General features: G+C 40.5%; 1 protein-coding gene across 3 annotated transcripts in view; it reads right to left on the bottom strand.

Moving 5' to 3' along the window:
* The window catches only part of TENM3 (teneurin transmembrane protein 3), a 451,547-nt gene that overhangs the window by 181,646 nt on the left and 257,387 nt on the right, over positions 1-12,514 (bottom strand). For all 3 annotated transcript variants that reach the window (XM_042934226.1, XM_042934227.1, XM_042934228.1), the window contains exon 4: positions 7,286-7,523. In XM_042934226.1, the coding sequence (XP_042790160.1) occupies positions 7,286-7,523 (238 nt within the window). The remainder of the gene's footprint in view (positions 1-7,285; positions 7,524-12,514) is intronic.

Here is a 12,514-nt window from a genome sequence, read left to right as displayed (position 1 = left end):
ATTATGGCATGGGCAATTGACCTGTAAGGTTTAAATAATTTGTTGATGATTATATAGATCATTTAAATGAAGGATCTGGGATTAAAAACCCAGTCTGACTGCAAAGCAGTCAGTTGTGATGCTAAACTGTGTTTGTATCTGGGTTTATGGATACAGTTGGACAAGACGGACAGATTGGATGACATCCCCTATCCTATCTGCGAACAGATATATTCTTAATTTGCTTTTCTCTTTGAGTCCTGCATCTTTTGAAAATGTTTGTGCAAAAGTCCTGACCCGTGACACCAGGGGCCCAACACTTGCATCCTGCTGGTGGGGCTCCACCTGATCTTAGGGCTGATAAAGACATGACTGAGAAATTGAAGGAGGAGGAGCTGACACTCCCCGCCTCCCTCCACCCCCCCATCTCCCACCTGCAGGGTTTAGCCGGAGTGTTCCTGCTCTCACACAGCGAGGCTTCAAGGCAGAGTATGATGAAGCTGTTTGAGACGTTTTCTGCCCACCTCCCATCAAGTGATGAATGGATAAAGAAATTGTGGTTTATATACACAATGGAATACTACTTGGCAAAGAGAAGGAATGAAATCTGGCCTTTTGTAGCAACGTGGATGGAACTGGAGAGTATGATGCTAAGTGAAATAAATCATACAGAGAAAGACAGATACCATGTGTTTTCACTCTTAATGTGGATCCTGAGACACTTAACAGAAGACCATGGGGGAGGGGAAGGAGAAAAAAGTTAGAGAGGGAGGGAGGCAAACCATAAGAGACTCTTAAAAACTGAGAACAAACTGAGGGTTGATGGGGGGTGGGAGGGACGGAAGGGTGGGTGATGGGTATTGAGGAGGGCACCTGTTGGGATGAGCACTGGGTGTTGTATGGAAACCAATTGGACAATAAATTTCATTTAAAAAAAAAAAGAAGAAGAGGAAGAGAAAAAGCCTGCTGTTGTAAATGTTGGAGCCCCTCTCCTGCCCTGTCTCCTTGGATCCTCTGGTATGCTCTGCTCAAAAATGACGGAGCCTTCATACTCAATGCCAGGTTTTTGCTACAGATTAGATCTTTGGTAAAACCATTTTGAGCCCCAAAAAATGATGTTTAAAAATAAAACTACTAGGTTTTATTCAGGAATATATATCAATATTGACTTCTGGGAATGACCTTCACCTTACAGCTACTGTCAACTCACAGCCTACTCTTCCATCTTGATTATTGGCATGACGTGTGGTAGCCAAGCAAGTTGAGGTGGCAGCATTATAATTAGTTAATAATCATCACATTTAAACAATCATGCTTTTGCTTTCACTTATCTTAGTAAATCGACTCCTAGCTCATGCTTTATTTTCGAATGAGGTCTCTATTTCTGTATAGAAGAAAGAAGAGTTTTGGAAACCAAATTGTAACACTGCTGGAGACACAGTAGTTCACTGTGTATTTTTTTTTAAGAGAGAGAGAGAGCGAGCATGTGAGCTGGGGAGAGGGTCTGGGGGGAGAGAGAGAGAATCTTTTGTTTTTTAAATGTTTATTTATTTTTGAGAGAGAGAGAGAGAGAGAGAGAGAGAGAGAGAGAGAGAGAGAGGGGGAGGGGCAGGGAGAGAGGGAGACGCAGAATCCGAAGCAGGCTCCAGGCTCTGAGCTGTCAGCACAGAGCCCGATGTGGGGCTCGAACTCATGGACTGCGAGATCACGACCTGAGCCGAGGTCGGATGCCCAACCGACCGAGTCACCCAAGCACCCCTACATTCGAACTTCTTGAACAAAATCTCAGTCAATACATTGGCTTCAATACACGCTCCCTCTTGTCATCTGGATATTGTGAGAAGAGAACAAAAACAAATATTTGACGTATTATTTTAAGAGCTACACACCTGAAGGAAAACAGAAGGTGTGAAGGGGCTGACAAAGGGTTAACGATCTGCTAGAAGTTGGTGTAGAAACCAGAAAAGTTCAAGTTGAGAGTCAACCAATGGCTGCTCCAACCACTAGCTGTTTTTCCACCACCTCTCTCATTTGGTCTCTTTTTCTTATCTGAGGTATAAGAGAATATGGGCTCACAAGCAACTTTACTCTTGGGAACACAATTTCGTCGGTAACAGTAGGTCCCTCTGTGTCCAGGGCAGTCTCAGTTTACGCCTGTAAAATTTCTAGTGCAATTGCCCTTAAAAACCTTTCACTCTCAAACTGTCTGCTTTGATGATAAATTGTATGGTCACCACGGAGCTTAGACACTGAATTGGGACAAGAGCGTTCGCAACTTCCCTCCTCTCACCGAGACAAGTCTTTACGCCCCAAATTGAAATGAGCCTTCCATACAAACATCACCTGGCAAATCCTGTTACATCATACCTCCTTCTTCCTACTACTCTGAGAAACACACGCACGTCCCCTTTATGGGCCTTTTAAGAAACGGTGTAAGTTGGGGCACCTGGGTGGGTCATATCCGCTGAGCGTCCAACTCTCGGTATCGGCTCAGGTCAGGATCTCAGGTTTTGTGAGCCCTGCGTCGGGCTCTGTACCGACAGCGTGGAGCCTGCTTGGGATTCTCTCTTTCCCCCGCCCACCCTGGTCCCTCCCCCGCTTGCACCGTCTCCCTCTCTCAAAATAAATAGATAAACATAAAAACAAAAGAGAGACTGTAAGTTAGCAAAGGTGAAACCTTTCGAGAGATCTAGAATCCAGCTGACTTTTACTATTCATTAGGATATAATTTTAGATGAGTTTATCGGCTTTTTTATTGTTGTTGTTGTTGTTGTTTGTTCATTTTTAGCAAACAGAGACGGTGAGGCCCTCAACCAAAGGTTAAGAATTTCTTAGCCTAGGCCCAGATCCAACGTTGAGTAACCCTAGCTTCTTCATTTTTGTATCTCTTTCAATGGGCTGTGATGGTTTCCTTTTCCCCCCAGGTGCCCGTGGGTGACCCCAGACTACCTTTAACAAAAGGATACGGTATCAGTCCATAATCTTAAGTCAGAGGATTACCCTCCCAGGAATATTTTACTTAACGCTGTATCCGTAATTATGGAGGATCGAACTACTTACCATCTTGCTAAAGGTAGCGGGTCATAAGCCCACAGGTGATGGTACCATTTTTCACCTGGGAAAGCTTTCCCTGGTAGGATAAGGCCACCACGTGTAGACCGCTGCCTGGATTTCTAATAGGAAAGGCTGACTGATACCTGACGCTTGTATGAGTGTCTCGCCTTTCCCTAGAACCATTCACAGTGAGGGCGCCTGGGTGGCGCAGTCGGTTAAGCGTCCGACTTCAGCCAGGTCACGATCTCGCGGTCCGTGAGTTCGAGCCCCGCGTCAGGCTCTGGGCTGATGGCTCGGAGCCTGGAGCCTGTTTCCGATTCTGTGTCTCCCTCTCTCTCTCTGACCCTCCCCCGTTCATGCTCTGTCTCTCTCTGTCCCCCCAAAAAAAAAAAAAAAGTTGAAAAAAAAAGAAAAAAAAAAAGAACCATTCACATTGAGGATAAAAGGGGGGAAGAAAGGGAGAATATCTTAATTTAGTAATACTTCTGCTTAGGTATTTTTTAAGAAACTGTAGCAGCTGATCTCACATTAGAGCAGCCCGGGACATTTAAATATTTAAATAAAAAGTGCAATAATAAAGAGGTAATTTAATAGGCAATTTCATACATTAATAATTAGCAAAGCATTAGTGAACTACAAGGTAAAGAGCTATGGGAACATAACTAATGAACTATCAATGCCAAAGTAGACTTCATAGTAAAACAAGACTTTAATAAATCTTTTATTAAATGGCTACAAATGAACCATTTTGTTAACGTCTAATAGGTAACTACTAAGCTACTTAATTCACATATATAAATGAAGACCTTGCAGGCAATTAACTTCACAATTGCTGAAGGTCAGGGCTCCCGATGCGAGTTACCGTACTACACCTTTAAGGGCTGCTGCTGTACTGGGTCAAGTCCTGGCCTTTCCTCCTCGGCTCTACAATGTGTTAGCAGCCATTATCATGTGCTGAGGCAGCTGAAGTATAAAATAAACAAGGCATGAGCGATACACTAGCAAATGCCCAGAACTGAATCCTACAAAGTGTAAGAAATAGTGAGTGCAAAGAAAAGGAATCCTGAAGGAAAACTCTAAGCGAGGATGGGTATTTACGCATGGGCGCTGACTGCTTTTTACTGGAGACGAGGAGAAACTAAGGAAATGCTGATAAATTGCAAACGCTTGTCTGGGTCTGGATGTGACTCTAGGAGATCTGAAACTCACTAGAGATTATAGACCAGAACCGCTCTATTTACTGAGGAGGAACGTACAGTACACAATAATATCGATTGTCTCCAGCAGCAGCAAATGTTAAATTCATTAGAGAAAGGAAATAAGCATTGTTATGGAAGCAAGAAACTGCTGGTAAAAAAAAAAATGCTTTTTAATAAATCAGTACAGAAGCTGCATGGAAACAGGACAAGGTGGAGAATCTCTGATGTCTTCTCTACCAACTCATATGGACTAAGTCTACAAATTACGGAGAGTTTCATGGGTTATTACATGCCAATTTGCAAGCGGTAATTATCAATGCATGCTGGCAGGAGAAAGGGGGAGGAGACAAAACAGATTCTTACACACCCATAACTGAATTTCATGCTCTGTAACTGACATCCTTTATACGACAGTTCCAGAAAAGTGAGAATCCGTAAAATGAGTATACGTGTAAACAGAAGTAATTGGCAAAGACGAAACTGTGCTCCAGATTAAAAACGAGTCAATGGCAGACCCACGTCTGGATGAAGTTGTTAATGTAGCTGAAACTGAACCTGAGAATCATACTCGATGGGGAACCTTAACTAAGAAAGGAAAAATCAATGACAGATAAGACTGGTTCTTCACCTCAAGAGCTCCAACCAAGTGAGACTATTAAAGAAACCACAGCAGGTCAGGACAGTGTGAGATTTTCACATCGCTGCTTAGGTTGATACACTGCGTCTGTGCAAAGCTGAAATACCATTTTCTTTTGATTAGCAATCTTATAAGATGTGGACCTCTGCAAATGAGAAGGTGACAAAACTGGACAACAGACTGAAATTTTTTTCAGCATGATATACGATGTTTTGATTCATTATATATTTCTATGTTAGTGAGATGCTATCAACTGGCAGATTTTCTTCTTGTGTCAATTCACAAAACTGTATAATGTAATGCTGTTTGATGGGTCACTCATGGCATTGCTTTGAAATGGAATTTCAAACGGTATTGCTTTGAGATCATCCTGAGAGTGATTTTTTTAGATGGTCTGAATTTGGGAGAAATCAGCTACGATGGGTTGTCCTCTAAACAGCTACTTTCTTTCCTAACTTCCCACCAAAAAGGAACAAACTCATTAGCACATACGAGGAATAATAAGAATGCACCTTATCTTTCCCCCAAATTATTCCAAATATCTTCACGAGAAGACTTGGCTTCAAAGAATCCCAACTCTCCTACTGGCACAGTTTTTGAGGCTTCTGTGCCACGCGACATCCCTACCACTAAACACGTTTCTGCTGACTTAACTTGACACATTTCATACATATTTGTCAAAACAATTATTGTTAACTACAATGCAATTATCCATATTCAATTTGATGACTCAACTGGAAAATTACTTTTTTCCTAATAAAATTTTTCCAAATGACAACAGTGAATCAGTGTTGATTAGTTGTTCAGTGCGTGCTAATTAATTACACGGGGTAAATTTAGTTCTGTGCTAATAACCGCAGGGGGAAAAAATTTTGTAGACACGACTCTTGTTATAAGTGAAGAAATTTGCTTCCTGCCTACTTCTTCTGTACTTTCTCTTTCTAATCTATCCCGGACGAGCGTTCAATAATACAAAATAAACAATAAAAGCCAACTACTCTTGCCTGACGCTACAGGTGAAAAGACCGGAGTTCTTTGGAACCTTGGTCCTAGGTCAAGAGTAAAGGAAAAGAAAAAGATTTGTACTGTTAACTTATTTAACTGTGAGGACCTCCGGATAGCTCATTCTCATAGCAGACTTGGTTTAGATCATGCATTTAATGGCCAAAAAAAAAAAAAATCCCAATTTATTCACTACGAAACCTATTTCTTTATCCAGAAGCTAATTTAAATGCTGACATTAGCCAGGGGCTCTATGGGGCAAGGCATTTTTGGGGGGATATTCCCGGGGGTCTGGAGTCCTCCGTTTTCTGGCTTTCGTGTGGTGATGATTCTTTCTCTCTGAGCCTGATGGAAGTTCACGGCAGCAAAGAAATAAATACTGATAGGAATGTCAGGGGAACTTTGTCACCAAGCTGTCAATAGGAGGCCAGTGAGGTAGGACGCCGTATTCTCTTGTGTAAATACACGGTGTAAAGAACACAGGGCCTGGCCAAAGAAGGGACAAATTTTTGTGCCCGGAGATATTGACAAAGTCAACGGATTAATTCAAAACAGCTCTTCCTGATCTATGCTTTTGTAGGAGTGGTTTGCTACCTGTGGGCCAACCTGTGTTAAGTAATAATTTCAGAACCTCACTGAACACCTGTACGTGTGCAGAGGAAGGGCACTAAGCTGGAGACGCCTCTGGAAGACAAGATGGTGAAGCCTGTAGGCCATCGTACAGAAAGGGGGCAAAATTATTTCAGGAGTTAGAGGTATCAGTTCATTGTAAGGAAAAATCTTACCGTCGAATATTACTGTCTAAGAACGAACGGGATGTCTTGGGCAGTCATGCTGGAAGGAACTGTAGACAATAGGTCCTATCCTCTTTCTGTTGCGAGAGACTAAAATATCCTTAACAGATGCTCATCTGACTATTACACCTAGGAATCCACTATGGTTTTATGATGTAACGGACACGACGTAGCCTGTAAAAGTAGGGACGTCTAGAACTAAGTATATGCTACACATGTTCACTACATCACCCTCTATACAGAATTGAGGGTCACCTTTTACATCTCTGACTTTTTCTTGACATGCCTGCTAACTTGTAAATAAGAAAGAAAAAAAAAACCCGCAGTAAGGAGGAGTTTTACCGAGGCCATTTACTCTTGTCTCTGACACAATGTGTGAAAAGGACAGGAAAGTTCACGGGCCCAGCAACTAAAAAATGGCTGGTAACCTGGCCCTGCTCCCACACAGCACAGAGGTATGCTAACTTTTTTTAGCAAGAAAAGGGTTAGACTAGTTTACCTGTAAATGTTCGATGTTAAAACAACACAGTCTGTTGACTACTCTAGAATATCGATGCATGCAGATACGCTGTGCAGCCCTAACGATCAGATAATCTGCGAGTCTCCCACAGAGGAGTTACCTGCTTTCCAGTGGTACATTACTGCCAAGGACCCAGCTGTCCTGCAGCTGGACGGACTCGGGTGTGGTTTGCAGCTCGGCGGGCAAAGCAGCCGGCGGGGCCGGACTCTGGTTCCTTCTATTGGTCAGGGAGTTTCTGTTGAGAGAAGTGATGGACGGATGGTGCTGTGCGGGGTGCTGCTTATGGGATGGTGGCAGAGGCGGAAGGGTGGGCTGGCCTTGGTTGTTTGCAGGTTGCTCTGAAAAAAAGAAAAGGAAACTCATTCTATATATGAGTACATGTACATATGTGTGTGTGTGTGTGTGTGTGTGTGTGTGTGTGTGTGTGTGTGTACATACACATCTACACACACCACCAATGTCTTGGGGATCCACTACAGATGAATTAGAATTAAAATCTGCATTTAAACCCATATCCTAATCAATTTGCATATTATTCTATTAAGCGGGTGTTCAGTGACATTCTCTAAGAGCGAGTTTACCCTTGATACACGGAGTACTAATTAATATACAACAGATGGTAAAATTGGTTTTGGTTTTAATTTGTTTCAGATTTTTTTTCATCTGGTTTTATTAACACCTACAGAAAACAGCGTCTGACAGCTCCCCTAATGTGCCTTTAGACTTCAGCTTTTTTTAACAAACCGACCCTGAAATTAAATGGGTAATTTCGGTTGAACACAAAGGTTTTCGAAATGCATATAATCCCTATAATTATTTAATGGAGGTTTTTTTTAAGCTTTATTTAACTGCAATAAATTATTACAAGCTAGCTGCTAAACAGCAGTAGACTAGTTTAGTGCATTTCAAATAAGCCAGACCTGCCTTATGATCCGCTAAAAGACGCTAAGTATTCTTTAGCAGAAGGTCACTCTGTGAAGCAGATGTTGTTTCATGGATATTTAACAGACTGAATCACATCTGATTACAACGTCAGAAGACTCATATACTTAATGACCGTTACATCCATTAGAACACACACAGAACAGATTTGCCAATTTCACAGTACGCCGTATAACTACATCTTGGAGTAAGTCGTAGGTGACCAGAGCGACTCATGCCATTATGTCACTGGTACAAATATTTTGCTCTCAACCACAATCATAAGGGATCCAGCAACTTCAAACTATAAACACAACGGTAGGTTGTGACCAAAGAAACATTCCCTAAAACTAGGAAGTCGTAAGGTAAAATTGACAAACCAACGTAACACGAGACTGACTTTTCAATCTCATTACCTGCCTTCGGACATGCTAGAATTCACAAATACTACATTTTAACAAACAGACAGAGGACTCCTTAATTTAATGCTAACCTTATTATGGTTCCATACATGTAAGATGTCAATTTTTGACTAAATGCAGTTCAAAGTGCAATATAATTTTAAAGTGATGTATTAAATCATGCTATTAATATAAATGCACCTATTAAAGAAGAATAGGAAACACAGGGACTATCTTTCATCTGCAGTGTGAACGCCAGCAGAAATTGTTATGCCAAATAGAGTCTAACACTGTAATTGTGAATGCATAAAATGAATTCTTGATATGTAATAGCTTGAATATATCTTATACCCTCTTTACAGGGTATAAGAATTAAAATAACTCCTCCCATCGCATATAATATCTGTAAATACTGCATATTTCTAATGGCCTCTAACAATCCATATAATACCATTTAACAACTAATAATTTCTTACTCTTGAAATGAAGGAGAGAGAAAACCCCTGAATATATGAAACAAGGTTCTTTCTTGCACGTTCTCCGTTCCCAAGGATCCCCATCCTAGAAATTACAGAAATCTTGCTTGGCCCATTGTTTTGATGCTCATGAAAAATTAAGATTATCTATATCTCAGTTAAACTGAAAGTACTCCTGGAGGAGGGGCACCTGGGTGGCTCAGTCAGTTGAGCAACTGACTCTTGATTTCAGCTCAGGTCATGATCCCAGAGTCATGGGATTGAGCCCCGTGTCGGGTTCCATGCTAAGCGCTGAGCAAAGAGCCTACTTAAGATTCTCGCTCTGTCTTTCTCTCCTTCTGCTCCTCTTCCCTGCTCTCTCTCTCTCTCTCTCTCAAATTAAAAGAAAAGAAATTACTCTTGGAGGAAATGCGAGGGCTAAACTAACACATATAGTTTTAATTGTGATAGGAAAAAAGAAACAGTTTAAAATTCAAAGATTTATTATTCAGGTATCATATAGTTAATTAGCTTTGTCTTCCGCAGCATTAGGGCATATGATTAGAATCTCTACAGATGTCTTTAAGGAGCATTTCAAAAGCTGCTTTTATAACTATATATATATATATATATATATATATATATATATATATATATATATATGTGTGTGTGTGTGTGTATATATATATAGATATGTATATATATATATATATATATATATATATATATATTTAACAACAATATATAACAATATATAACAATATATAATAGCATATATATATTTAACAACAAGCCAAGGGCCTTAACTAGGTTGGTATCAGTACAATGGAAACAAAGAAAAGAGGAAACATTTCAAAGGGAAACATATTAAGATTATGTCTAAAAAGAAGTACAGGGATGTGTCAAATGACTCCATATTTTTAAGCATGGCTCCATGGAAGAATGGAATTATATGACACATATGATATACAAATTATATATTGGATATTATGCTAACTAGAGGAGAGAGCAGTGTATATAGCAGTCAATTCCGAATTTAATTTCTAACTCTGCCAGGCATCATCATAGTTAGCCTCAGTTTTCTCATCTGTGATGTGGGGAAATAATATTGTCCCACCTAGGTATTTAATGATTCAGTGAAATGCACTCATTCATTCATTAATTCACCCACTTAGCCATTCATCCCACAAACATTTATCAAGCCTCTAAGTTCCAAAGATATGCTAAGCCAATAACAAGTGAAAGTACTGGGTAATGGTAAAGCATCATGGATATTAAAATTGTTGTTGAAAACTACATGATTTTAAGATATGTTATCATTATCATGTATTTAAATATGTTGAATTTAAGATTCTTAAACGGTGAGACAAAACTTCCATTTCAGGCTTCAAAAATAACGAGTACTACTCTGGCTTTCTCTACGTTCACGCATTCACTTGGCAAGTATTTATCGGGAATTTACAATGAACAAGACATCACGCAAAGCTCCATGGCCCTTTCAATGGCCTACCCAGGTTATTTCAGCCAAGTGTGTTCTGTCTGCTGGGACCTCTTTTGATCTGACTACATAATCATGAGGCCCGCCTATAAAACAAATCCAGGTCATGAAAGCCGGACTCAATCTAAAATCTGGTGCGAGAGAATAAATGCAGAGCCTGAGTGAGATGGGATGGATGAACAGACATTTACGATTCTGCGGAAGCCCGCAGACAGGGGCCAAATCCGAGGATTCACGTGGAGGGGAATACCACCTCTAGAGATTTGGGCTTACAGGTTGCAAGAAGCAGCCGAAGTATGAATCTATACCGACTTATTCAAGACAGAACAAATTTATAAAGTATAACAGGATAAAGTAAAATTTAACATAGCCGGAAAGGAAGAGAGAATAAAAGAAAATCAAGTAGGAGAGATAAGATAAAGCCAGACCTAAAGCTAGTGGACAAAATGCCTGCTGTATAGTTCTGTACATTTTCAGAGAAGGATACAAATCTGGCTCTCAATTATTTATCTAGTTGCTCACACAAAAAGGGAAACGTGATCACTTCCACGATTTGGAGTGTTTTTAAGACCGCTGAGTTTGTTTAAGGAAAGCATAACTATTACTGAAAACAGAGAAAACATTCTTTTTAAGCACTCACAGGAAGAAAAACTGAATATCCATAGAAAATTTTATGACCTGGGTTCAAAATCGACACAAATGAAATAACAGGGTCTAGATTTGGAGACGAGCACTTAGAGTCTAACACAAGGGGTCAGATCCACTAGAACAACCACAACGTCAACTGCAGCGTTTGCTTTAAGCTGATCCATTGATACAGGCTTTGCACTCACTTGAGACAGTTTTGGACAGAACGACTCTGGAGTTCTAGAAGGGACAATAGGACCTCCCAGAGGGAGGTCCTGAGACATAGGTCTCAACATGTCATTCTCGTTCTTGGAAACTCCAAATGGCTTCCTAGTATCTGTAAAACATCAAACTAACTCTAAAGGTGTATGTCCTAGGGTTGTCTGGGTGGCTCAGTCGGTTAAGCGTCCAACTTTGGGTCAAGTCATGATCTCGCAGTTCGTGAGTTCGAGCCCCACATCGGGCTCTGTGCTGATAGCTCAGAGCCTGGAGCCTGCTGTGGATGCTGTGTCCCCCCTCTCTATCTACCTCTCCCCCGTTCATACTCTGTCCTGCTCTGTCTCTCAGAAATAAATAAATGTGAAAAAAAATAAAAAAAATAAAGGTGTATGTCCTATTTCTTCAGTTAGTCCTCAAAATATTTTTGCAAATGTTTCCCCCATGAACCCTCCTCATGTATCTTCTCTGAGTCTTATATTATCTGTGCCTTTTCCAGCTTGTTTCCAAATCCCCTCTCTATTATAATTAATTTTATAGGTCTCGTGTCTCCTGTTAGACTCTCTATGGGCAGGATTCACATTGAATTCACCTTGGAACCCGCATGGGACCCAAGGACCACAGGGGGATGGACATGTGGTCAACAAATATTTATTCACTCAAGTACACACCTGTTGAATGAATAATCATTCATTCAACTTGTGAAGAATTCAATGAAGAGAATGTCTAAGTGGTAAAAAGCTGAGCCTGCCCATCGTGTCTTTAACTGCAAGGTAATTTGCAACCTGCCCTATTTCCTTAACTCAATTCTGACATCCTGAAAGGCAGGGACTCTAACTTAAATTTCTTTGGACTTTTCAATATCTTCACTCAGTCTTGTACTTCAAAGGCTCCTAGAAATGTGCAGACTGGCGACAATTACGCAATCAGACCACTTTGGGGGCTCATCTCCTAAGGGCAGGGAGCCATGTTATCCACTCCAGACATCGGGTTTTAGGAATATTTCTTTCGAACCATAGCAGAGGCTGCAATATTCAAAATCTACCTTGTAAGGTGTGAAAATAATGGCAAGATTACATAAAAGTACACACAAATATAGAAAAAATAACATGTAAGATCTGAAACAATCTATAAAATGTATGTTTTTTCAGCTAACCATAGTTATGTCTTCCTTGTATCTTAAAGCTTTTGATTAGAAATGTTCCAAATCA

The sequence above is a fragment of the Panthera leo genome, chromosome B1 (assembly GCF_018350215.1).
Source record: "Panthera leo isolate Ple1 chromosome B1, P.leo_Ple1_pat1.1, whole genome shotgun sequence".
NCBI lineage: Eukaryota > Metazoa > Chordata > Mammalia > Carnivora > Felidae > Panthera > Panthera leo.
The sequence above is the reverse complement of the archived record's forward strand: the minus strand, read 5'-3'. Positions and strand labels throughout refer to the sequence as shown.